Consider the following 27,471-nt stretch of genomic DNA (forward strand, 5'->3'; position numbering starts at 1 on the left):
CAGGAGGTTCTGCTGTTAGTGTTTGTTCTCCGTCTGCATGGAGAACCTCAGGTCTGACCAACAGAACTCTGAGAGAACATTCTTCTGTCTGGAGAGAACTGCCTTTTTCTAGAAGGTTCTAGATGTTCTGCTGCAGACTGAAGAGTCTCTGGATCGTCTGTTAGAACCACATTTCCTGGAAATGTTCTGTGTGTTCTGACTGAGGAGAACAGAGGAACTCTTTAGAACTTTTTATTCAGATGAACAGAAACACTTTACAGACACTTTTCCAGAACATGAAGATCTGCTGCAGTCATGGAACAGTCCCAGCTTCTTCACCAACGGGGATCCTGTTGGAGCAGAACCTGCAGAACCCACTAGAACCCCAGCAGGAAGAACGTTCTGAGTCAGGAGGGAAACCTTCAGCTTGATGTTCTCAGGTGGTAGAGCGGGTCGTCCAATGATTGAAGGTTGGAGGTTCGATCCCTTCAGACCTTCAAGGATCTGTGTTTGTTGTTGTTTCTCTCAAATTTAAGAATCTGAGTTTAGACGATCAAGTTCAAACTCTTGCTGGTTGTTGGAACCACTGGAACTTTGGTTTGGACCTTTTTTCTTCTTGGAGATCCAGAGAACAACAGCAGGAACAACAACAAGAAGAACTGCCAGAACAATCCTAATGAGAACTCCTGGACTCAGTCCTCCTTCATCTCCTGCAGGAGAGAGAGGATGATGAGTGCAGAACAGAATCCTCTCCTCTTCCTCATCAGAGCAGCTGCTTCCTGCAGAGTCTCATCAACAACATCTTCAGAAAACACGTCTGATCTGAGACCTTTACTCTGACATCAAGCAGGAACACAAACACTGCTCACCTGGAGACGGATCACCTGGAGGATCCACGGACAGACGGACAGTGGAGATCGTCTTCATTTCTCTGTGTGGACCACTGTGTTGTAGAACTCTACACTTGTATGTTCCAGTGTCATTCATGGTCACGTTCTTCAGAACCACAGACAGATCTTCATCCTTCATCTGACTGTCATTCAGAAACACTCGGTTCCTGTAGGATTTATCTGCATCATATGGAGACAGTCGTCCATCTCTAAACAGAAACAGAATCTCAGAATCTTCTCTTCTCCACTCTAGAATTGCGGTGTCCTTCTTGAATTCAGGATCTCTACACATCAGAGTGACGTCATCTCCAGGTTTCTTTATGATGTCCTGTATATCTGCAGGAGAAGAACACAGAGAACATTCAGCTCCTCTCAGCATCTCAGAGGACTTTGTCTCTAAAGTGAGGAGATCTAGAACTTTCTGGATCCTCAGAACAAAGATCCAGTCAGACAAACATCTCAGTGATCCATTTTCACAGAACTTCAAACCAAAGAGTCCAGACGTCAGAAGAATAAAAGTTCAGAATCTCAGACCATTCCAGGAAAGTCCTCCAGAGTTTCAGAAGGAATAAACCTATGAACAGAACCGTTGATAAAGAGCAGCCCTGATGGAGTCCAGCATGGACCAGGAACAGGTCTGACTTACTGCCGTCTATGAGAACCAAGCTCCAGTTCTGGACCCCCCATTCAGGCAAAGAGGAGAGAACATGATGTCGTCTTTCTGACAGTGTAAATACTCACGATCATTAAAATAAAATAAAACGCCCCTCCCACCCCTCATCAAGCTAAAGAAACACCACCACAACACGTCTTCTGTGTTTGAAAGTACAAATCTATTTTGGTCTCATTATTATTATCTGGTTATGGATTTGACCCAGAAGAACATTTTAGTGAACATTTTCAACCATTATTGCCTCAATGTTTCCCCAAACTTGTGTGTTGATCTTCTGACTAATGCTCCAGCCCCCTCCTCTGTTCCTCTCTGTTCTTCTCCCTCTTCATCATCAGCTGATCGTCTCTCTTTCTCTCTATCATCATCGTCATCATCATCCTCATCTGAACCTCTCTCCTTCTTCTCTGTTGGACTCGTCATGTATGTCTCCACTTGTTTTTCCAGAATAAGTAAAAAGGTGTTCAGCAGACGTTTGAACCAGAATGAGCATCTAGGTTTTCACCTCCAGTCTGAGTTCTTCTCCACTAAATCATACGGCCAAACAACAATTATTTACTCTTTAAGATACATTAAACATCTTGATAATGCATGTTTTTAAATGAAGAATACTATTTAAATGACTGACTTGAACTGTTTTTGTCCTGAACGTCACCATCAGACTAACATGTTTCTGTCCTGATGCTTTTCTCCATCCTCACGGCTGTTTGATGTAAACTTTGTGTTAGAAAGATGTTCAAAGAATACAGAGACTAAAATATATGTAAAAATAGACACATTTTTAATTTTAACTTAAATTTGGGATGGATATAAGTTAGTGATGGAATAGAATAGATTTCTTTATTGTTGTCAAAATCTCTAAATGTTCAACTTAAATCCAAAATGTCGATCAGCCAAAGTGATATTAAAAGCAACAGGCTGTGAACGAAATAGTCACTCAATAAAATAATAATAATAATAATGATTCTCCAAACTTTTAACATAAAAAGAACCAAAACACCATCTATCCACCATCACACATACTTCTCCTTTCTGCCCATAGCAGCAGCTTTTATCATCATTTGGTTCTGTTTCAAAGGATAAAAACATTTTCAGTTAAATAAATTATTAATTTCTGTCAGAAACAGAATCTGCACAAAGAAGCTGCTTTATTTTTCTCATTAAACCTCAGCTGGAAGACACCGGCCTGTTTTAACACGGCTATAACCCGTCTGCTGTGTCTCAACCATTACAGAAACTTTTCTTCATTCCTCTGCATCAGTGCTTCTCAATTCTATTTTGCAAAGCCCCCCCAGGAAAAAGAAAATGTTTACAGCCCCCCCCACTTGCCGCAGTGACGATAAATAAGATCATTATCTATAAAAATTGATTAGTATAACTAATATTATTAATATTAACATTAACAGAAAACAAACATTACATTTATTTCGCCACAGAAACTGTTCTAGTCTGAAACAGAAGAAAAGCTTAAATTGCCTGTAATAAAATAATCTGTCATTCAATATTTAAACTAGAAACATTTTGACCAACTGAACTATTTGATGCTGAGAAAAAGAATTCAATCAATAAATGATATTAAGGCTGCACGGTGGTGCAGTGGTTAGCACTCTTGCCTCACAGCAAGAAGGCCCCCAGTTCAAGTCCTGGCTGGGGGACCGGAACCAGAACATCAATGGGGGGCCTTTCTGTGTGGAGTTAGCATGTTCTCCCAGTGCATGTATGGGTTTTCTCCATGACCCACCGTCCAAAAACATGCTTCATAGGTAATTGGCAACTCTAAATTGTCCATTGAGTGTAAATGGGTGTGTGATTGTGGCCCTGTGACAGAGTGGCGACCTGTCCAGGGTTTCCCCTGCCTTCACCAACAAGTGGCCAGGATAGGCTCCAGCAGCACTGTGACCCCAAAAGGGAAAGATGAATGAATGGAAAAAATATGAAATTTCAATTGATCTGGATCTGAAACATTGAAAATTGAATGTTGAACATTGAAAAAAATGTATTTAACATTTTTAGTGTGAGGAAAAAGGTGAAATCATTGAGCTGATTTTTTTCTAAATCACATTCATGAATAAAAACAGACAGGAATATTAATCCACAGTGAATCAAGGTAAACATTAAATAACGTATAATATTTTGCTCTCTGCAAAAGTATGTTCTATCAAAATTATACAAATATGAACAAAACAAAGCCTGGAAATAATAATAATAATAATGATAAATCAAATCATCAATGGCGTGCTCCAGCTCGTCTCCGTGAGAGCGCACTCCACCACGTTCTCTGTACAACAAGACCCGAGTAAAGGGGGGGGCAGGGGGGCCCAATCAGTTACAATGTGCTTCTGTTGCTGATCATATCATTGATGTGTGCACAAACACACAACCACAAAAGAGCACAATCTACTTAGCTTTAGGGAATTAAAAAATAGATTTAATCTGGGAAATCAAGATTTATTTAGATAACTACAAATTCAAGACTTTTATACAAAAGAATATTAAACCTAATATAGGACCAAAAAAAGAGACAGCACAACTAAAGTAATATCAGATGCTTATAAAAACAACAAAATAAGGGTTATTTCAGCATTTTTCCGTTCTTTTACTGCTAACAGGAAAAATTCGTCACTCTATATTAAAAGTGAATGGGAATCTGAGCTCAATCAAAATATTGGACTGGTTTACAATGAGTCTCACACAGTGCTCTTCTACCAGCTCTCAAATATGGAAGGAATTTGCATGGAAGAATCTTACACGGTATTTTGTGACACCTCAAATCAAAAGCAAACAACTAGAAACCCCTCAGTCTTGTTGGAGACAATGTGGGAGTCAGGAAGGGAATCACACACACACACATATGTTGGTCATGTCCCAGAATACAATCTTATGGGAAGGCTGATAGATAGATAGATAGATAGATAGATAGATAGATAGATAGATAGACAGACAGACAGACAGACAGACAGACAGACAGACAGACAGACAGACAGACAGACAGACAGACAGACAGACAGACAGACAGACAGACAGACAGACAGACAGACAGACAGACAGACAGACAGACAGACAGACAGACAGACAGACAGACAGACAGACAGACAGATAGATAGATAGATAGATAGATAGATAGATAGATAGATAGATAGATAGACAGACAGACAGACAGACAGACAGACAGACAGACAGACAGACAGACAGACAGACAGACAGACAGACAGACAGACAGACAGACAGACAGACAGACAGACAGACAGACAGACAGACAGACAGACAGACAGACAGACAGACAGACAGACAGACAGACAGACAGACAGACAGACAGACAGACAGACAGACAGACAGACAGACAGACAGACAGACAGACAGACAGACAGACAGACAGACAGACAGACAGATAGATAGATAGATAGATAGATAGATAGATAGATAGATAGATAGATAGATAGATAGATAGATAGATAGATGATGACTTTATTAATCCCACAATGGGGAAATTTCATTTATCTGTGGCAGCAAAAAAAAAAAAAAAATCAAAAACAATTAATTTAATTAATTTACAATTCTGTACCTCGGAAATATTGAAGACTGTGTATTGAATGAAGATCTTTACCTTGTTAGTATATTACTCTTAGCAAGCAAGAAAGCAGTGACAAAAAATGGCCAAAGGTGGACCCTCCTGGAAAGGATGACTGGGTGAAAATCATACGGACCATTTACTCCATGGAAAAATTGACATTTCAACTAAAAATAAAGTTAGACATTTTCCAAGAAAAATGGGGAAAATGGTGCCAATATGTGGAAAACAACTAAAGTTCTAAGAGGATTGTGGTAAAAAAAAAGAAAAGAAAACAGCCCAATTAATGTGTATTATCTTTGTTTTCTTGTTTATGTTGTAGTTGCTCACCCATGTCTGTAAACTCCGACAACTGGAAAAACACTCAATAAAAAAAATATAGTTAAAAAAATGTGCACAAACAGCTGATGTATAAAAAATTAAAAAATAGGGACTATAAATAATTTTTATATCGGTTTGGCGCCCCCTATAGGCCGGCGCCCCTATGCGACACATATGCTGCAGACCCACTTTCTGCACCCCTGAATACACACATGACACATTGGTGTCATTAAGTGTAATGTTGTCAAACAGAATCACATAGAGTTGTGTTTGTGCTCATAGAGGCTGGATGACTGAGTTGGCTGCATGCAGGTCCTGCGCAGGAGACCAGGGTTCGATTCCTAGGGACGTGATGATCTTCTTCCAGTGTGTGTCCCTCAACAAAGACCCTTCAGTCTGTCTGACACAGAATCAAATCCACCTCCACCATTATAAAATCATTTAAACATGAACTACATTATATTAATGTCAGAAAATACCATCTGGAACGGTGGGTTTATTCTACTGGAACGTAAAAACGAACAAGTGCATCACAAGAGTAAGGATTCATTTTAACAACATGTTGATTCGTATCTCAGTCTTTGGTTGTCGATTCCATTCACCTTCGAGTTTATTTCACATTGAATGATCCGGATGTCCTTCCAGACACAACCATTTTATCCAGGCTGGGGACGGGTACAGGGAGACCCAGGCTTGGTCCCCTTTGTGATTACATAGTCAGTAATCACACTTCCTGTGACGTCATTTCCGGGTGAGCTATTCCCAGTGCTAGCTGTGTGACTGCTGTCCTCTTGTTTGGCATTAGCCTTACTACTATTGCTTACTCTAAGGGTTATCTGGGTTAATATTCACATCTAGTACCTTTTATTAGCGAATTCACCACTGTTAAACCGCTTGCTGTTCACTTTTCTCATTTTGCTAAATAAACCACTTCTCTTTACTTAAACACCGCTAGCCTTAGCTTAGAACCTAGTATGGCCACCACCACTCCTTCCGCCTCTCTTCCTCTCTCCTGCCCCATGTGCCATATGTTTAGTGATGATCCTGCCTCCTTTATTGAAGATAGCGATAGGTGTGTTAAGTGTAGTCTTGTGTTAGACTTGGAGGCCAGGCTGGAGCAGTTAGAAGCGCGGCTCCGCACAGTGGAAGCTAAGCCGGCTAGCCAGGTCGTTACTCGTAGCGCGGGCCGCGCTACCAGGGCTAACTTAGCTAGCACCCCAGCGCCCTCCCAACAGCCGGGAGACAGTCAGGGGTTTGTACCGGTTGGGAGGAAACATAGTGCTAAACGCAAAAACTTAGAGCACCCGAGACTCCACGTTAGTAATAGGTTCTCCCCCCTCAGCGACACACCCGCTGAACACTCTACTCTGGTTATAGGCTCTTCTGAAGTTAGAAACGTGGAGCTCCCAGCGGCTACAGTCAGGTGTTATCCGGGGGCCAGAGTTGGTGACATCGAGGGGAACCTTAGGATGTTAGCTCAGAGTAAGTCCAGGTTCCGTCGAGTCGTGATTCACGCAGGCGGTAATGATGCCCGACGGAGACAGTCAGAGGTGGTTAAGTTAAACGTAACTTCGGTGTGTAAACTGGCTAAGACGATGTCCGACACTGTAATTTTCTCTGGTCCCCTGCCGAACTTAGTCAGTGATGAAATGTACAGCCGCTTTTCATCATTTAACCGCTGGCTTTCTAGATGGTGCCCAGAAAACGGCGTTGGTTTTGTGGATAACTGGAGCGCGTTTTGGGGGAAGCCCGGTCTCATGCGGAGAGACGGCGTCCATCCCACTCGGGACGGTGCCGCTCTTCTTTCTAGAAACATTTCTGCTAGCCTTAGTCTGTTAACCTGACAATCCAGAGACGAGACCCGGGCGCAGAGCAGCAGTGTAAAACGCTCCTCTGAGCCTCCCTTAGGGTTAGTGCCGGTGCAAAACCCATGCAGGGAAAGTCAAGCAGGTCCGAGCTTTAGCTTATGTGCTGAAAGACAAGTAAAAGGAGCGCGTCACAGAAACCTTAAAGTGACAGACAGCAGTTCTCACAAGCAGAATTATGATGTAATTAAATGCGGTTTATTAAACATTAGATCCATTTCCTCCAAGTCCCTCTTAGTCAATGAGTTAATTACTGATAAAAACCTCAGTCTTTTAGCCTTAACAGAAACTTGGCTCCATCAGGATGACTATGTTAGATTGAATGAAGCAACCCCCCCCACTTATGCTAACTATCAGAAATCCAGGATTTCAGGGAAAGGAGGTGGTTTGGCAGTAATATCACAGTCTAGCTTACTTCTCAGCCCTAAAGTTAAAAATGCTTATAATTCATTTGAAAGCATCATATTGTCTATAAATCACCCAAACAGGAAAACTCCAAAACCTGTTTTACTCATAATTATTTATCGCCCCCCCGGCCCATATTCAGAATTTTTAACTGAGTTTTCCGACTTCCTATCGACTTTTGTCTTAGATTCTGATCAAACTATAATATTAGGGGATTTTAATATTCATGTTGATGACCCCAGTGACTGCCTAGGAACGGCTTTTGCAGCTTTATTAGATGATGTTGGTTTCACCCAAAGTGTGAATGAACCCACTCACTGTCATAAGCACACCCTGGACCTTGTTCTAACCCATGGTATAGAGATCAGCCAGCTGAGTGTCCTTCCTCTTAACCCCATCATTTCTGATCACTTTATGATTACCTTCCAGTTTACACTGGAACATCCTTCTGTCCCAGTGAATAAGAAACAGCTTAGAAGAACTTTAACTGACCGTTCTGTGTCTGAGTTTAAACACACAGTTCAGCCAGTACTTAGTGATATTCTGAGAAAATACTCTGAGTCCAGCTCCCATAGTACCAGTCCTAGTATAAATGACCACTTTGTTAATGATGCCTTACAAGCCCTTAGGGGTACACTCGATGTTGTTGCCCCCTTGAAACCTAAGTTCGTCAGACAAAACCGAGTAGCACCGTGGTTTAACGCTGAAACTCGTTCTCTTAAACGAGAAACCCGTAACTTGGAAAGAGAATGGCGCCGCTCCGGTTCAGAGCAGTCTCTGGATATCTGGAAACATAGCCTATTAAATTATAAAAAAGCTCTGCGTAGAGCTAGAAGCCAGTACTATTCAACCTTAATATCAGAGAATGGAAACAATCCAAGATTTCTTTTTAGCACTATAGCTAAATTAACTCGCAGTCAGAGCTCAGTAGAACCACATGTTCCTGTTTCTCTCAGCTCTGATGATTTTCTTACATTTTTCGACAGTAAAATCTCAAATATTAGACATAAGTTAAATCAAGTTATTCCTACTATCAGCCCAGAACAGGCTGAAGCGGTAGAAATGGAGGCATCCATAGAAACCTCTGTAACATTAGACTGCTTCACTGCTGTGGATCAAGCGGAAATAACATCAATTATTACGTCCTCCAAATCCTCAACGTGTCTGTTAGACCCAATTCCCACTAGACTTTTTAAAGAAACTTTTCCCCTAATTAATGATCCCATATTAACAATGATAAACGCCTCTCTGGAAACGGGTTACGTGCCACAGTCTTTTAAATATGCAGTTGTTAAACCTCTTCTGAAAAAGCCCAGTTTGGATCCTAGCATCTTGGCCAACTATAGACCGATATCAAACCTGCCCTTTATTTCTAAAATCCTAGAAAGAGTTGTAGTTAAGCAGCTTTACTGCCACCTACAGGACAACAGCCACTTTGAAGACTTTCAGTCGGGGTTTAGACCCCACCACAGTACGGAAACTGCACTAGTTAGAGTCTCTAATGACTTGTTATTGGCCTCAGAAAAGGGACTACTTTCTATTCTGGTCCTGTTGGACCTCAGTGCAGCCTTTGACACTATCGACCACGGTATTTTACTCCATAGATTGGAGCAGGACATAGGGATCAGAGGATCTGCTCTCCAGTGGTTTAAATCCTATTTGTCCGATAGGTATCAGTTCGTTAATGTAAATGGCCATTCCTCTCAGTGCACTGGAGTTAACTATGGAGTCCCACAGGGCTCAGTCTTGGGACCGATCCTGTTTACGCTTTATATGTTACCCCTAGGAAACATAATCAGGAAACACAGCATTAATTTTCATTGTTATGCCGACGATACGCAGTTGTATTTATCCATGAAGCCTGACCAGAATGACCAGATAGAGAAACTGAACGCCTGCATCAGTGACATCAAGACCTGGATGACAATTAATGACCTCCTCTTGAACCCAGAAAAAACTGAGGTCATTATACTTGGTCCTAAAAACCTCAGAGATGCTCTGTCTGCTCAGACAGTCTCCCTGGATGGTATAAGTATAGCCCCCAATTCCACAGTTAGAAACCTTGGGGTTTTACTTGACCAGGATTTATCATTTAAGGCTCACATATCTCAGGCATGTAGAACTGCCTTTTTTCACCTGCGGAATATTGCTAAGATCAGAAATATACTTTCTAAGAGTGATGCTGAAAAACTCATCCATGCATTTGTTACGTGGAGGCTGGATTACTGTAACTCCTTGTTAGCAGCGTGTCCTAAGAGTTCCTTAAGAAGTCTCCAGCTTGTTCAGAACGCAGCTGCTAGATTGTTAGCTGGAACCAGCAGAAGAGATCACATCACTCCTGTGTTAGTTTCGCTCCATTGGCTCCCAGTTGATTCTAGAATTAAGTTCAAGATCCTCCTGTTAACCTATAAGGCCTTACATGGAATGGCCCCGTCCTATATTAAGGACCTCATAGTCCCTTACCAACCAATCAGAACACTTCGTTCGCAAAATGCAGGACTGCTTGTGGTTCCTAGAATTAGTAAAAGTACGGTTGGAGGTAGAGCGTTTAGCCACCAAGCCCCTGTCTTATGGAATAAACTCCCAGCTCATGTAAGAGAGGCCGACTCAGTTTCTACATTCAAAGCTAGACTGAAAACATTCCTCTTTGGACAGGCTTATTGTCAGACTAGTTAGTATTCAGAGATTATTTAACTTAATGTTAGTTTGTTTAAACTAAACTTAATAATAACTATTTCTTTTAAAAGGCTGCTAGAAGTTGAAGCTGGGGTAACTATGGTACACTGGGGTTCTGTCCTCTTTCCTTTTTTACTTCTACCCTTCCTCTCCTCTATTCTTGATCATAATTTATCATTTAGTTCTCCATGCCTCTGTTTGGTGCAGTGCGATTCATGTATTGTCCCTCTTTTCCTCTCCCCTCCTGGGGAGTGGGAGTGCTTCCAGACTCCAGTTGGCTCATCCGTGCTCCAGTTCCTGACCGTTTACCTCGCCTTTGCTCCCGCTCCTACACCTGGCTGTGGATCCTGCCTCTGGCTCATCTCTGGCTCGTCTCTGCTCTGTGCCTGACCGAGTACCTCGTCTCTGCTCCTGCTCCTACACCTGGCTGTGGATCCTGCCTCTGGCTCATCTCTGGCTCGTCTCTGCTCTGTACCTGACCGAGTACCTCGTCTCTGCTCCTGCTCCTACACCTGGCTGTGGTTCCTGTCTCCGGCTCGACTCGCGCCTTTGACTGTCCCGATAACCACGGCTGGATGAAGCTCGTCTGCTGGACTTTTATATATGTAGTTGTAGATTTAGATAAGTTAATTCTTCTCTAAGAGTTCTGGTAAATCGCCTGTCCGTCCTGGGGGAGGATCCCTCCTTCATGTGGGCACCCCTGAGGTTTCTTCGTTTTTTCCGGAATCCGGTTTTTTTGGGAGTTTTTCCTTACCGCGAAGGGGGGTCTAAGGGCAGGGATGCCAGTATAGCTTAGTCAGTTTGTTAGTTCATTTTAGTATTTTTCTATTGAACTCTTTGTATTCGTGATCCTTTTGATTTCATGTTTTACTTCGAAGCCCATCGAGACGACTGTTGTTGTGATTTTGGGCTATACAAATAAAATTGAATTGAAAATTGAATAGTAGTGCACAGGGTATTGACCAAGGACACACCCTGGATGAAGCTCATCGTACCCCTAGAAGCTAACCCTGATCTCCACTGTGCCAGTCCAACAGATATCCAACTGAGCCGTCCAGCCACTGATCCACCTCAATGCTGAGTCCTTCTAGAGCCTACAGGTCCAGACATGAGGATGAAGTCCAGAAACACCCAGGATAAACCGCTGTTCTACAGTCTACTCACAGCTGCTTTCTGGATCATTCATTCATGCTCATTTATTCTTTACTTTGTTTTTAAACCATCACAGACACACATATTAGTCCCATAGAACCGACAATTTCAGGTTTTTCTTTAGCTCCATTTTCATTTCTGACATTTACTTTTGTTTTCAGAAATTGTTTCAATTGTCGCTGAGATCTTTATTTTGCATTGAGTGATTTGTTCGTGTGATTGGACCTTCAGGGCCACCATACGATTCAAACCGTGATGCTTGCCATACATTTACTTCTGTATTCTCACTCTTGACACGTGAAACGTGAAAACACGTTTAAAAAAATCTTACCTGGTGTCATGGACCCAGCAGAACCAAACAGAACGAAGAAAAGAACAGAACCGAGGAACCACATTGTTGGAGATCCAGCTGTGTTTTCAAGGAAAAGGAGCCCGGTCCTCTTCGTATTTGGACCGCAAATGTTTTCTTCTTCTTCTGTTTCCTCTTGAGGACAGTGTTTATCTCCTGTCTCATAGGAAACAGCGCCACCTACTGACACTTTATCAACTCCGTATGTTATTAGCAGCTGCAGCAGTCCGTCACTTCTCCTCTTTTCCTGTTGACAACATATATAAAAAAATGGATCAAACAGAGAAAACGACTCTAAGCCATGAATCTGTCATTCTGTCATCATGTCCCACTGAATAGGGGCTAGGATCAGTGAAGAGGGGACGACAGATTCTGGTGTGATGGATTCTTCTGCTGTGGTGTCAGAAAGACCAGACAGTGCATCAGACTTTCCCTTCTTGGAGTCTGGGCGATATGTGATCTGACACTGAAAGCGTGAGAAGAACAGAGACCATCGTGCCCGTCGTGGGTTCAACTTGGCGGATTTAATGTACTTCAGGTTCTTTGGTGGGTTAGGACCAGGAAGGGTTGAGCAGACCCTTTGAGCAAATGCCTCCACACAGCAAAGGCCTTCTTACAGCAGTTCCTGGTCGCCTGGGTGAGTTTTCTGGAGTCGTAGCACACAGCAACACCTTGGCTGGCTGACCATGGAGTTGAGAGAGTACAGCTCCGACCCTGTGATAGAGGCGTCCACCTCCATGAAGAGTTGACTGGCATTTGGTTCAAGTTGGTGTTTGAATTAAACTTAATAACAATAAGAATTTGTTACTAGAAGGCTGCTCCAGATCCTGCCTCCATGTTCGACCTGACCCGACCCAACCTGACCGGACTTGACCTGACCTGACCTGACCCGACCCGACCTGACCCTTGCACCACACACAGGGATGATTTGATCCCATTGCAACCACACAAATATTTTCTAGGGACCTCCAGATCTTGCCTGCACTACAATCTATCCATGACCGTACCCACAGACCTCTGACAAAACTCCACTCTGCCCCCGCCCCCTTTAAGCCTAGCCTTGACCTGGACCCTAAGCTTAACCTTTACCAGAAGCTGGAGTGAAGCTGCACTGGGTTCTCTACTCTCCTGTACTTGTCCTCCTCTCTATTCTTGATGATTTAGTTCTTCTCTGGTCAGGAGTGAGAACACCAGCGACACTATAGCAGCTTTTGAGGGATAGAGGCTTGATTGTTGGATCAGAAACAGCACACAGGGTCCCCATTGAATTTGTCCGGAAGCACCATTCTCAGTCCCGTTGCTTGAATGTTCGTTGCTAGGCGCTCCGCCTTTGGCATTTGTTGAAGAAGAATGCATGACTGGGAAATTCACAGTGGATGTTTTGCTGAAAGGCTGGTTTATTTGCAGGAGCGACATGATGGCTTTGGTCACACAGTTTAGACGTTAGAGTTGGTGACCGTGCTCCAGCAACGACTTTGTCGGGCTAGGAACTCTTGCTGCTGGATCCACCTAAGGCAAAGCATTCTATCACACTAACAGACAGACAGCTGGATCCAAATGCAGAAGATTAGCTCAGCTAAAAGTCCACAAAGCTAAATCAGGGTCAGGCAGGCAGGAGTCAATAACAGGCATGAGATCATCAGAGGACAGACAGGTATTCACGATTCAGGTGAGAGTCGGGGCAGGCGGCAGACAAACAGAGTCAGAAATAGAAAATCAGATCCAGATACAACGCTCGGTAAAGAAGGCAAAGTGGCATAAATGATACTTTGCAAGTAGACTGAGTGATTTGGCAAATGAGAGAACAGCACTCAGAAACTGCTGCACGCTGGGGTTTCTGGAAGATGAAGTACATTTTGTACTCTAGAGACTGTTCCTGCTAGTGACCGAAGGGGAGACCGAGCTCTATCTTCTGACACAGAGGCTTTCTTGGACACAAAGACAGAGAGTGGGACTGACTGAGGAAGTGGACTAACTTTGGTTGGTTGTGCAGCACAGCAGGGAGCTCAGAGCTGCAGAGAAATGACACTCAGCTTAGTTGGAGCTTTGATGAAGGCTCTGCTGTGGGAAGCAGCATCTGTCAACGTTTCCACACCAACACACATCCAGCAGACGGGACTCACCCAGCAGCATCTGGACAGATGTTCCCTCCATTCTGCAGCTGCAGGACATCAGACCAACAGCAGTTGGACAGACACCAAAGTCTGATTCTTCTGTTAGGATGATCGTCTGTGTGACGGTTCACTTTTCTCTGAAGCATCAACCAGGAAACTCAGACAGGAAGAGACGTGACAAACCACAAACACAGAGGTCACAGGAGAAAAAAACTTTCAGTGTTCCATCCCCTTTGGTCACTTCCCCTCTTCTACTTTTTTAAAAATAACACTAACACCCTTTCAGCTGTCCTAATAGTAGACAGATCACCACCTCTCTGCTAGAAAATTATTAGCCTTTTTGTCAGATCTGCAGCTTGTTCTTGGGCAACATGGTCCTAATCCTGATCCTGATCTTGATTCTGTCCAGACCAGTCCCTGTCAGTTCTCTGAGGAATGTTTCCAGAACCTTGCTGAATTGATGCCACCATGGATTAGGCAGTTCTTTAGGCTAAAGTGGTCCAAACCGGTACTAGCAAGGTGGACCTGATGAAGTGACAGGTGAGTTCATATACAAATGCACAGAGGTCAGGAGTGTGTAGGGAAGAGGCTGTTCTAGAACCTGCTGGTTTTTGTTTGGAGGCTCTTTTAACCCATCCTAGAAGGTAGTGTGGTGAAGAGTCCATGTGCTGGGTGATTGGAGTATCCAGTTGTCCAGAACTTAAGCTGTCCACATGTTCCACCACTGTCCCATTGATGAGGTTGGGTGTGTGTGGGTCAGCGTTTCTCCTGAAGTCCACAATGAGTTCCTTGGTTTTCTTGGTGTTGAGCAACCAGCAGGTTATTGGGGTCACACACTCAGCCAGACGATCCACCTCCTCCTTGTTGTCTTTGATGAGGCCGATCACAGCGATGTCATCTAAGCTTAATGATGTTGGGAACATTAACAGGTTTGCAGTCATGGGTGAGGAGGGAGTACAGGAAGGGACTTGTGGTACGCCGGTGATTGTGGTGATGGTTGATGAACAGTGGTTATCCAGCCGGACATGTTATGGGGAGCTGGTCAGGAAGTCCAGTAACCAGTTGCACGTGAGAGAACTAATGCCTAATACAACTGTGTTGAATGTTGAACTGAAGTCCAAGAACAGGATTCTGGCAGAGAAGTTTCTGTTGTCCAGGTGTCAGAGGACAATGCCATGGAGACTGCATCCTTTGTGATCCTTTTCTGGAATGTGCAAATTGGTGGGGGTCCCGGGTGGAGGGAAGACAAGACTAGAGGTGTGCTGAGACCAGCTGCCTGAAGCACTTTGGGATGTTTGGAAAGAGGGCTACCAGGAGGTGATCATTGAGACTTGATGGTTGGAGTTCTTGGGTATCAGTACAATGGAGGTGGATTTGAAGCAGGTCAGTACCACCTATCCCCCCCCCCCCCCCACACACACACACACACACATGCTTTCCTCTTTCAGTGTTGATTTTATTTCCTTACATGAACTCTTTTCTTTCTAGTTTCTTAAACTATTATTGTTTTTTTTCTTGCATTCCATTCCTTTTTCTTATTCATTTTCTCCTTCACTTCATCCTACCAGCAACACTTGTAAACCCAAAACTCTTCAGGTGAAAACTCGTCCCTCTCTGTCAGTCCAGTCCGTCCAACAGTCTAAACATTGGGACACGTGTTCCTCAAGGTCTAATGTCTGCACAGAGGACCAATTGGAGCACCAAGAACAGGGACAAGAAGAGACAGAAGGTGTGTTTCAAACTCAGTAGAAAAGGAGACGGTCATTTCTGCTTCAACGCCTCTGACAGTACTTTAATAAACACTTGTTGTTTGTGGTTTGTCAGGTCTCTTCCTGTCTGAGTTTCCTGGTTGATGCTTCAGAGAAAAGTGAACCGTCACACAGACGATCATCCTAACAGAAGAATCAGACTTTGGTGTCTGTCCAACTGCTGTTGGTCTGATGTCCTGCAGCTGCAGAATGGAGGGAACATCTGTCCAGATGCTGCTGGGTGAGTCCCGTCTGCTGGATGTGTGTTGGTGTGGAAACGTTGACAGATGCTGCTTCCCACAGCAGAGCCTTCATCAAAGCTCCAACTAAGCTGAGTGTCATTTCTCTGCAGCTCTGAGCTCCCTGCTGTGCTGCACAACTAACCAAAGTTAGTCCACTTCCTCAGTCAGTCCCACTCTCTGTCTTTGTGTCCAAGAAAGCCTCTGACAGCAGCAACACTCTGTGTGTCTTTACTTTGTTGTTGCAGTTGGTCTGACTGTGAGTCCCAGCAGATCTCAGTTCTTTGAAGGAGAATCAGTGACTCTGAAGTGTGAGGACCACAGCTCTGCAGGATGGACTCTGAGGAGAAACACCACAGAAGAAACCAGGACTCTGTGTGGATCTGGATGGGGATTCGCAAATGGTTTGTCCTGCAGGATCAGCTACATGTATCCATTGGACAGTGGCGTGTACTGGTGTGAGTCCAGAGGGGGAGGAGCCTCCAGCATCAGCGTGAACATCAGTGTCTCTGGTAAGATCAGACTGTGGAGTTAGTGTTGCTGCAGCTGTGTGCAGATGGATGAAATGCTTTGTCTCTGTGTTGAGGTGGATCAGTGATCCTGCAGAGTCCTGTCCTCCCTGTGATGGAGGGTCATGACCTCACTCTGAGCTGTCAATCACAGACCCCTCCCTCCAAGCCCTCAGCTGCTTTCTATAAAGATGGCTCCCTCATCAGGACTGAGCCTACAGGTCACATGACCCTCCAGCATGTTTCCAGGTCTGATGAAGGTCTCTACAAGTGTCACATCAGCGCTCATGGAGAGTCTCCATCCAGCTGGATCTCTGTCTCAGGTGAGGAGCTTCACTGTCATCTCACCATGGATTTCCTCCATGCAGTCACCTGACCAGGTGGGACTCTGTCTGCAGAGAAACCCAGGACCACAGAAGCCCCGCCCACCACAGAAGCCCCACCCATTTCAGAAACCCCGCCACAGAGGCCCTGCCCCCCTGCTGCAGGTTCCCCTTGTTTTGAATTCAGAGTCCTGCTCCACCTGCTGGTGATCAGTCCGTTCTTCATCTCCACTCTCCTTCTGGTGTCTTTATGTCCACAAAGAGCCTCAGGTAACAGAAATCAATCAATCACATTTGATCAATCATCTTCAGTTTCTAAACTGTTCTGTCTGCAGGAAGTGACCTCCATGGTGATGACCCAGCACTCACATGCTGAGCAGGGATTGGCTGATGACTATGATGACGTCATCACATATGGAACCACAGAGCATCAGTTCTGAACAGAGAGTTTTAAATATTTTTGCTGTTTAGTTTATCAAAATAATATTCTTTTGTTTGTTTTGTAATGTTCAAAAATCTTTTATTGTGTTCAATACAGTGAATCTCTATTTCAAATATAATTGTTCAATTTGCCTTCACACGCCTGAGATATGTGAGCCTTAAATGATAAATCCTGGTCAAATAAAACCCCAAGGTTTCTAACTGTGGAATTGGGGGCTATACTTCCACCATCCAGGGGGACTATCTGAGCAGACAGAGCATCTCTGAGGATTTTAGGACCAAGTATAATGACCTCAGTCTTCTCTGGGTTCAGGAGGAGGTCATTAATCATCATCCAGATCACCAACTACCACAGTACAGAAACACAACCAGACTCTGATCATCTTCTGATCTGTTGTCAAAGTGGTCTTTGAGTCATGGAAACAGAATTCCTGGTTCTAGGACAGAGAACATGCAGAACAGCAGCAGTTCATCAGAAATTCACCTCTGGGATGTGGGCGGGACAGCTGGTGCAGAACTACCCTGCCCTCACTTCCTGTCATCCATCTGTTTACACTGTCTCCCACTAGCTTACAGCCCCCCCCCCCCCCCAACATTAGTGGTGATCAATATCGTAGCCGTCCATCAATACAGTTTAGATCCAGATTCCAGCTCAGACCAGGAAAACAAAGACGTATTTTTCTGACAGCGGATGCATCAGAACGGGGCGGAGCACAAAGACTTTGGCTCCGCCCACTCTAGATTTTATGTATTTATTTATTTTTTTGTCTCCTTTTGCTTTGTAACAGTTTGAATAAAGAAATAGTCATTAATGACATTTTGAGCTCAAGTTTTTATTTATGTCCTTCATGAGGAAAATGCCTCATGAAGATGTTAAACAGCATTTTCATGAGAGGGTCTTTAAGCAGGAAAGGCTCTCTTATCTCCAGAGGGGGGGGGGGGGTATCCATCCATGAACTGTCACCTTATCATGGTGGAGGTGGGTGACAGCTTGAGTGATTCCAGGAGTTAAGCTGTCCAGGGCGGGGTCTCCCATGACTGACAGGTCCCAGGTGAAGAGCCAAACAGCGGTTCAGGACCCCTCCCAAAATGACTAAACATAACGACTCAGTGACGTCACCCACATGGCGTCACCAGGGGCCCCACCCTGGAGCCAGGACTGGAACCAGGACTGGGTTTGGGGCTTGCAGGTGAGCACCTGGTCCAGCCCTAATAGACGATGTGTGACCCCACCTGCAGGAAAGTCAGAGGGGGGCCGCTGGAATGTGGTCTGGGTGGAAACTGAAGGTAAATGCCCCCAGAGGCCCAAACCCCAGTCATGGAACTCCCCCTCTATGAGGGGGAGGAGCCTGATCCACTGCTGTTCTCAGTAAAAAGAAACTAAAATGTGATGATTTATCAGTTAAAATACTATTGTGGATTGTTGTTTGCTAACTTTACTGAATTGTTTCTGCTGCAGATTTACAGCAACAAAATGCTGAGATCTGTTCATGAAATGGAGATTTAGAGTTTCATCTGTTTTTTTTCATGTTCTCTCTTCTCCTTCTTCTTTTCTTTTCTTCTCTATTGTTTTTTGGCCCGCTCTACGGCTTTTCCTTTACGTGGTCAATGCCTTTTGCAAGTCTGCACATAGGGAGACCAGTTTTATTATTTTAGCGTTCTGTTTTTCATTGTTTTTTAGTTTGTTTGGGAGTGTGTGTTGTTTACTGCAGGGATCAGCTGTTAGCTCTGTGCGGCCCTGCACCTTTCTACACCGACAGACCTGAAGTTCCACCTGATATACGGAGGAAACGGAGAGGCTGCAGAGCAGGACGTAGGCTTCAGGAGAGGAGATGGGGGTACAAATGGGAAAGGTCCGTTCTCTCTCTGACAAAATGGACGAGCTAACAGTGCTGCCCGGTTACAGCAGGAATACAGGGAGTGTAGCTTCATGTGTTTCACTGAGACTCCGTGGTCGGCCTGGATGGATTCAAACTGGTTCGGGCGGACAGGAGTTTGAGAGACAGTGGTAAGAAAAAGGGAGGAGGACTGGCGGCGTTTATTAACGAGAGATGGTGGTGCAACCCGGCACACGTCTCTGTGAAGGAACAGCTTAGCTCCTGGTGACAGAGCCAGTCCATGCAGACCCGGCACCCGCAGGCGCTGCTTCTCATCAGCGGGGACTTCAACCATGCCTCGCTCTCCTCCATTCTCCCCACTTTCACTCAGTATGTTAAATGCCACACTAGGGAGAACAAGACGCTGGACTTAATGTATGCTAACGTTAAGGACGCATATGACTCCAACCCCCTCCCCCCACTCGACCGCTCTGATCATAACTTGGTGCATCTGGTTCCTGAATGCAAACCCAGAGCAAAATGAGAGCCACCCCAGAAGAGGAAGTCAGTGAGAGCGTGGACTGATGAGGCCAGGGAGAGACTGAGAGACTGTTTCCAGACCACAGACTGGGAGACACTCTGCAGCTCTCATGGAGATGACATCACCAGCCTGACCCACTGCATCACTGACTACATCAGCTTCTGTGTGGAGAACACAGAACTGTTTCTCCATCAGCAAGCCCTGGGTGACCCCTGAGCTGAGAGCCCTACTGAAGGAGAAGAGGAGGGCTTTTATTTCAGGGGACAGAGAGGAGCAGAGGAGAGTTCAGCATTAACTCAAATACAAGATCAGAGAGGCCAAGAACAGCTACAGGAGGAAGCTGGAGGAGCTGGAGAACAACAACGTCTGAGGAGTGTGGAGGGGACTAAAGGCCATCAGTGGTCACAGTTCCTAAGATGGTGCATGCTAAGGAATAGGGGTGTCACGATTTCGACTTTAAATCGAAATCGATCGAAATTAAGTCACAATCTCGAACTTCGAATGAACAAATGGAATCGTCGAGGCTCCCACGCCCCATGTTGCGTCTGGTTACTTGCCAAACGGGAAAAGTGCTGCAAGTCTATTTGTTAATAAAGTTTTTTTTAAAGTTCTGCGAGTCAACCTCATCTCACAGCCACTCAAAAGATAGCATGAAGCTGCAGATGCAGGAGACCCATGGACAGAACTTTAATCCCCTCCTCTTTCACTGAAGTCGCTGGTGTGGAAGTATTTTGGATTTTCAGTGAGTTTTTAAAAATAAAACAGATTGCAAGCTGCGCTATGTATGTATGTGCGTGTGCCGTATTCTCTCACGGGCAGCACGACTAACATTCAGGGCATCACGCAGGCACAACAAAAACATAGATTTGTCTGTAAACCAACAACTACACACACTACTTTTCCGTCTTCGTTTGGAATTAAACCTCCAAGCAACTCAACTCGTGCAAATGCGATTCCGCGTGCGGTGGGAGTATTCCTGCGGACACGCGACCTTATTCGGTGGAAAACTCCGGTTCTAGGCATTTAATTAGCGTGTTAGAGCCTCGGTACGCAATCCCCAGTGGAAGGCATCTCTCAGCTACGGTGATTCCCTCCAAGTACAATAATGTAAAAGAGAAAGTTAATGAAGGTCTGAGCAGATGGTAAAAATACATTACAAAAAAATACAATACATCAGTGTGTTACATGTTCATCTGTTCAGAAATAGTTTAAGACACTTAATTGTTCAGAGACTATGGACATGTCTGTTTTATTGGTTTTGTTTGTTTTGTTGTGAACTTGAATTTCCTCTTTTGTGAAGAAGACTGCACTTACAAAAGACAAACTGGAAGCCAGTTTATTTTAAAAAAATTAATTGACTAAAGATATAAGTTATTGTTCCATTATGTTGTTAATAAAAGTTTTAAATTTGACAGTGTAGTGTGGTACATTGGAAACACAGGTCAGATATTCTATTGCATTAAAGTATAGTTTAAAAAATGACAATCTGTGCTTTAAAAAGAATAAATGTAAAAATCGAGAATCGAATCGAATCAAGGATTTGGAGAATCGTGACACCCCCACTAAGGAACCAAACCACTACAGACCAGTAGCCCTGACCTCCCACCTGATGAAGACCATGGAGAGGTTCATCCTCAGCCACCTCCGCTCAGTGGTCAGCACCGCGGTGGACCCGCTGCAGTTTGCCTACAGGCTGAACATCGGGGTGGATGACGCTGTCATCTACCTGCTGCAGCGGGCGCTGACTCACCTGGAGGACGCCGGAACCGCTGTGAGGGTCATGTTCTTTGACTTCTCCAGCGACTTCAACACCATCCGGCCAGTTCTGCTGAGAGAGAAGCTGGAAGGGGGTGGAGTGGTCGGACGACTGACCGCATGGACGACCGACTACCTCACCAACAGACCACAGTATGCGAGGCTACACAACTGTGTGTCGGAGGTGGTGGTCTCCAGCACTGCTGTTCCTGATGGACGGTGCTCTCACCGTTCCTCTTCACCCTTTATACCTCGGACTTTACCTACAACACTGGCAGTTGTCACCTCCAGAAGTTCTCTGACGACTCGGCCAGTAGCCACGGTTACAAAGGCAGAATATCTCGATGGGATCAATGGTCGGGTTAAAATTCACCCGTGCACATGGGCACAGAAAACCTTTTTCTGATTAGAAGAAACATTCACATGGGTCACACTTTCGGTCGGAATAAATCATCTGGGCATGCGCAGTAGTGTCGAAAATACCGGAAGGAAAGTGTGTCCCGTTGTAAACAAACCTTTGCTGTCATATATATTTATGCAGTAGCTCGGTAATATGCGAGGCGATCTTCCAAACGGGCTTTTATTAATGTTATGAATATTATGAAGTGCCTGTTCGCTCATCATTTTATATTTAATCTGTGTGGTCAGTGCTGTTTTGTGGAAGAACGGAGCTGGAAGAAGAACCCAGTTTTAGGAGAGGCTAACAACACGCGCTACCAAGATTAGCCTTTTGATGGACAAAAATCCAGGACCATGCGGGAAACGCTGCAATCTGCAGCTTGGCTGCACGTAGATGTGTGGGAATAACATCAGCCTTTATTTTGTCGGGGCACAACTGGAAACACAATTCCATGTGATTGTTTGAACAGTTTCTAAGGACTGAGAGACATTTCTGCTCTGGAAAGCTCACACACTGCCCCAAAGCCGCTGTAATCTGGCGGCTCGAGCTCTGCTCTGTCCTCGTGAGTCCGGCAGCTGCTAACCCAGAGCGGCGGTTCGGCTCGCAGTCCAAATTCTCACACATAACAAAACAACAAAACGCACACGTAACAAAGCACCCTTCCCTCAAACACATTAATAAATCCAGCTGCTCTGCTCAGAGAGGGTCACTCGGTCCACTGGCACCAGAGCCTGAACGCAGAGCTCGGGTGCCGGGTCCAGACGTCAGTGGGCACGCATCCCCCCCGCATCTCCCCCGTGAGGGGTGAAAGAGAGGGGCGAGAGCGGAGCAGCGCTTTCACGGGGCGTCTGCAGAGCAGCTGGTCGATCCCGTATGAGCTCACAAGCTTTCTCTCAGTGAAACACCGTCTATGCATGACGTAACCCAGAGCAGCAGTGACACACGATCGGAATGACCGCTTACATGCTCCACGATCGGATAAACGATCGGTATACCCAGCTATCTCCATCGGAAAGAAATTCTGATCCGAACGAGTCTGACCGGGGCAGAGTATTCCGAACGGCGCGTTTACATGAAGCCTTTTCTTTCCGATCAGGCGTTCATTCCGATTACTTTTGTCCATGTAAACGCGGCTACTGTTGGCTGTGTGTCGGGGGGGAAGGAGCTGGACTACAGGTCAGTAATCAAGGACTTTGTGGACTGGTGTGAGCGTAATCACCTGTGCTTGAACACCAGTAAAACGAAGGAGATGGTGATTGACTTCCGGAGAAGAACACCACAATACGCACCGGTGAGCCTCCAGGACATTGAGGTAGTGGACAGTTTTAAGTACCTGGGTGTTCACCTCAACCAGAAACTGGACTGGACTCACAACACCGATGCCCAAATAAAATAGACATGAACACTGAGCAGAATAGTTGGTGTCTAAATAAACGCTGAGATTTCCTCAAGATGCAGGAAAGAGCAAAATGTCTGTCCAAAACCATAAAACAGCATAAATGGACCAACTTTCCCGATAACAGTAGTTATAAGTTTTTTTTTAACTTATAAACCTTGTTGTTATCAACCTTGACATTACAACATTCTAAAGCTTAACAAAAACAGACCTTTAAACTCTGTCTCTGGTCGTCATGGCATCACTTTCCTCCCTTCATCAGCGCATATCCCTCCTTCAGAAAGGCTCTCTTCCCGCTCCGTCTTGCTTGCTCCACCATCAGAAATGTTCCAATCGTTCTTGCAGCTTCACAATATTTTCTGTGTTCTCTTTTGTAGATTTTCCAATCACATCCATGCGATTCTCTATGCCTTCCAATTTCTTTTCCAAGTCGTCAAATCTTTTCAAAGCTGTTTGGATTTCATCCATGTGTGAATCAAGGCCGTCAAATCTGGTTAGAATGGCCTGCATGGCGCGAGCGAGGCTAGCATTACTAGCGCCATCTTGTTCTTTCGTGGTTCCTCGTTTCTTCATTCTTTTAGGGTTTGGGCTGTCTAAGCAGATCGAGTCATTCACATCCTCAGCAACTGCTTGCTCCATTTGCACTGTTTTTTTCTTCCTCACAACAGTTTCCAAGAGCCCAGAGGTCATAATCATGGTCGCTAACCTTAGCTTGCCTTGGGTTAGCCATTCTTCAAGCAGTAGAGAAAAAAAGGTGAAAAATATATCTTGAAGTTATCAGGTTGTTTTTTTTTCCTTAATATTGGTTTTCTGACGCTTCTAGGGAGGTTGGTCTCACCACAATTCCTATTTGGACACAAAAATTGGTTTCTCTTTCAGACCCTGCCTCCACACCGCCACTCACTCCGCCATCTTGAAGGACTCCCCAGTTATAGTATTATCGTTCACCGTAACTGTAAGAGCGTGATTTGTCCGGACCAATACATTGACCAATCACTATTGTACACGTCATCGTGCCAACTTACAGCCAATCAAATTGTGTGACGTCATCATTGGTCGAAGGACCCCAAAGGACCCCGAGTCGATCTGTCAGCCCAAGTCGATCCGGTACCCACACCGGATCGACTCGGGCTCGATCGCGATCGACCGGTCGATCGCGATCGACGTAATGAGCACCTTTGAATAATATATACATGCATTTTATATATAATGATGTCAAAACGTGTTGTGGCTCCGGGTGCTTTCTTTTTAATTAGGGGCGGTCCCAAATGGCTCTTTGAGTAAAAAAGGTTGCCGACCCCTGTGCTAGTGAAAAAAGATGTTAGAAAGTTAGATGTTGCATGACAAACTATCACCAATGTTCTCCCGTGTTAGCATGCTAGCTAGCTCAATGCTAGCGGGGTTTCCAGCTCTTTTCAGGACTTTTATGGATTAAACAAAGTCGATTTTTTACCACAGTGTCAGGATCGGTCATGTCAACCTGGGAATAATTGTCCGTGAATTGTCACTAGGGTTAATCAAATATGTTATAACCTATAAGGTTTCTCAATATTTTTCAAGGTTCACAGACAGAGGGAATTGAACAGAGCAACAATATTAAGTGCGGCCTCTCGCTAGCCGTCACTGACTTCTTGCATGCGCGTTTACATCCTAGTTTACGGTTCACACGCCCAGCGAGCTGGAAAGACGGTATAAAGCGCTAATATCATTGTACAAAAGACTCAGATAATTATGGTTAAAATACGTTCCTGTCCCTTTAAGTTCTGTTTAGAGTTGGACGCATGCTCATTACAAGAGTGATGACGTCATCGTGTTGCTGCACGGCACCTGCCTGTCTGCTTTCCTCCGTGCGTGTGAGAGTGCCGCTGCGTGGCAGGTTGAAATGAAGAAGTTTTTTCTTGGAGTTTAGTGTGCGTTGATGACAAAGTAAGTTTATGTTAATATATGTTACTTGGAGTAATTTGGTTCAAATATTCAGCATATCTACGTAGTGCACAGCTAAATAAGCGTTAATTAGTCAGTAATGAGCATAAAGCGCACGTGGGCGCTCTTGACTTCTTTGTTCTTTTTATGTGATTTAAGTTGCATATTAAGTTTATATTTGTGTTTGTGTTTATTAGAGACCACACACCTACATGTGTTCATCCACCTATGGAAATTTACCTGCCTCTGTATGTCAAACCAAAGGATGTAAAGCCTGAAGCGTGGATTATAATTATTGAAGCCAACCTCCTGCCTGCTGTCATTTATTCCACGCACCCACTAACAGAAACCGCCTCATCCAGGCCTTGAAGTAGTGTTCTGGCCGACACTCCTGGTTCGAGAGTGGTGTCACCCACCAACAGTTTTTGAACCCAGATCCTCGTTTACAATCATCCATGTCACAGTTACCCATGATCAAATAACATGTACTGTGCTCTGAAATAAATGAGACATATTGGAAGTCCTATATTGTTATTTGATGTACAAATGTATTCATTTATACTGCATGTCTGTTCATTCCATAATAAACTACCAGAAATATCGTGTTTTGTCTGAAATATAATCTATCAGACAGATTCTAAAAGTGAGATTTAACACTGACAGAGTGTTTTGTGTTGTTGAAGATGACATGGAATCAGAAATGAAGAAACTCCACGTAAAATAACATCTGGTCCTGTCAACTCTTTCTGAAGTTGCTTCATTTAAGGTGATGCAAAAGTTTCACTGGAATATTGTTGGTAATAATGTTCATGATCATCACAGCAAGTGACATGGATCATATTAGCGCTTTCTACCGTCTTTCCAGCTCGCTGGGCGTGTGAACCGCAAACTAGGATGTAAACGCACATGCAAGAAGTCAGTGACGGCTAGCGAGAGGCCGCACTTCCGCAGATGTCTGCTCACTTGACCGCGGTAACATATTGTGCCATATTTACAAAATGTATGCGTCTGCACTATGCAGACTGGCAGAATTCTGGTATCAGTGAATCAGAGCAGAGTAAATTGTAGCAGACCAGCAAAAACATGCTTTATTCCCCTTAACGTTATTCCAGTATTAAACATCAATAGAATTATTAGTTTCTTTTTAATTAGGTGGTATTTTTAAAATGGACTATTCCTGTATGTCTGTTGTTTTCTATAAGGGCCGTTGTTATGCATACCATAACAAAAAAGGCAGGAATACTGAGGCAGCTACGATGTGGATGTCTACAACTTCTTGAAGGTAACGAAAACAGTTTTAATCTTAATTTTTCTCTTCTTTTTTGGTTAATTGACTTTGCTGTTTTTGTTTCTTTCCAGATGCAGGCCCCAAAGACGTCCCCGGTGTGATGCAAAGGCTGTCCAGCAGTAGATGTCCGTCAGGGTGGGAAGAGGGCACCCAATGATTTTCTGCTTGTGTTGCATGTCAGCGCGCCAAAGTTCACCGGCACACAAAAGCCCCCCTGGAACCTTTCCCGATCCCGGCCAAGCGTTTTGACCACGTTCACGTGGATTTGGTTGGCCCACTGCCTCCCTCGAAGGGTTTCACACATTTATTAACAATGGTGGATCGGACCACCAGGGGGCCTGAGGTAGTTCCTCTGTCCTCCACTGCATCTGCTGATGTAGTCAGTGCTTTTCTCTCTGCCTGGGTTGCCCGTCAGACTTTACTTCAGAAAAGGGCCCCCAGTTCACTTCGGAGCTTTGGTCAAGAATGGCGCGATCTTTAGGGGTGCAGGTGCACCGTACTGCGGCTTATCACCCTCAAGCGAACGGGTTGTGTGAGCGTTTCCACCGTTCTCTTAAGGCTGCCCTCCGTGCAGCGCTCACTGATGACTGTTGGTTGGATCGTTTGCCGTGGGTCCTACTAGGGCTACGCTCAGCTCCTAAGACCGACCTAGACGCGTCCTCCGCTGAGTTAGTGTTTGGACAGCCGCTCCGAATTCCAGGGGAGTTTTTATTAGAGTCGTCTGCCCCGGGCCCCCGATTACCGTAGGCACCTGGCCCCGTGCACCACTGCGTCCCACGGTCATTTATGCCTGCATCGCTCCAGTCAGCCCAGTTTGTTTTTGTCCGACATGACGCCCACCGCTCGCCCCTTCATCCTCCCTACGATGGTCCGTTTCGTGTCATGGAGAAGGGGGACAAATGTTTTGTCCTGGACATGGGTGGGCGCAGAGACTTTGTGACAGTGGACCGGCTGAAACCAGCGTTTGTGTTGACAGTTCCTCGCCGGGGACGTCCTCCTTCCAGACCCCCAGATCTGCCACGCTCTGCAGACAGTGTCCCACAGTTGGCTCCACAGGCTGCAGGTCGGCATAGCCGTTTTGGCAGACTCATTAAACGCCCTT

At 44.9% G+C, this 27,471-nt stretch overlaps 1 protein-coding gene and 1 long non-coding RNA gene across 3 annotated transcripts in view; one reads left to right on the forward strand and one right to left on the reverse strand.

The window, feature by feature from the left end:
• Window positions 1-215: 215 nt before the first annotated feature.
• Window positions 216-14,186, reverse strand: LOC110014393 (myelin protein P0-like). Of its 2 annotated transcripts, XM_023965920.1 has the most exons (5): window positions 13,999-14,186; window positions 13,852-13,887; window positions 11,858-12,122; window positions 849-1,205; window positions 216-689 (listed from the first exon to the last, which is right to left on the reverse strand). In XM_023965920.1, the coding sequence occupies exons 3-5, from the start codon at window positions 11,919-11,921 to the stop codon at window positions 511-513; spliced, it is 600 nt and encodes a 199-aa protein (XP_023821688.1). In that variant the 5' UTR covers window positions 11,922-12,122; window positions 13,852-13,887; window positions 13,999-14,186; the 3' UTR covers window positions 216-510. The 2 variants fall into 2 exon arrangements, with proteins under 2 accessions (XP_023821688.1, XP_023821689.1); XM_023965921.1 differs by lacking the exon at window positions 13,852-13,887.
• Window positions 14,187-24,878: 10,692 nt separating this feature from the next.
• Window positions 24,879-27,471, forward strand: part of LOC105356311 — a 2,734-nt gene continuing 141 nt past the window's right edge. The window contains exons 1-5 of the long non-coding RNA XR_910508.3: window positions 24,879-25,084; window positions 25,279-25,847; window positions 25,947-26,053; window positions 26,284-26,363; window positions 26,441-27,471. The exon at window positions 26,441-27,471 is cut by the window's right edge and continues 141 nt beyond it. This is a non-coding gene — a long non-coding RNA (uncharacterized LOC105356311). The remainder of the gene's footprint in view (window positions 25,085-25,278; window positions 25,848-25,946; window positions 26,054-26,283; window positions 26,364-26,440) is intronic.

Source organism: Oryzias latipes, chromosome 18 (genome assembly GCF_002234675.1).
Source record: "Oryzias latipes chromosome 18, ASM223467v1".
NCBI classification, from domain to species: Eukaryota; Metazoa; Chordata; class Actinopteri; order Beloniformes; family Adrianichthyidae; genus Oryzias; species Oryzias latipes.

Coding starts and splice junctions, on each gene's coding strand:
- LOC110014393 (XM_023965921.1), bottom strand. CDS start 11,921: ATGTGGTTCCTCGGTTCTGTTCTTTTCTTCGTTCTGTTTGGTTCTGCT. Junction 1,206..11,857: donor TGCTGGGTCCATGACACCAG/GTAAGATTTTTT, acceptor CTTCTCCTGCAG/ATATACAGGACATCATAAAG. Junction 690..848: donor TCCAGGTGATCCGTCTCCAG/GTGAGCAGTGTT, acceptor TCTCTCCTGCAG/GAGATGAAGGAGGACTGAGT.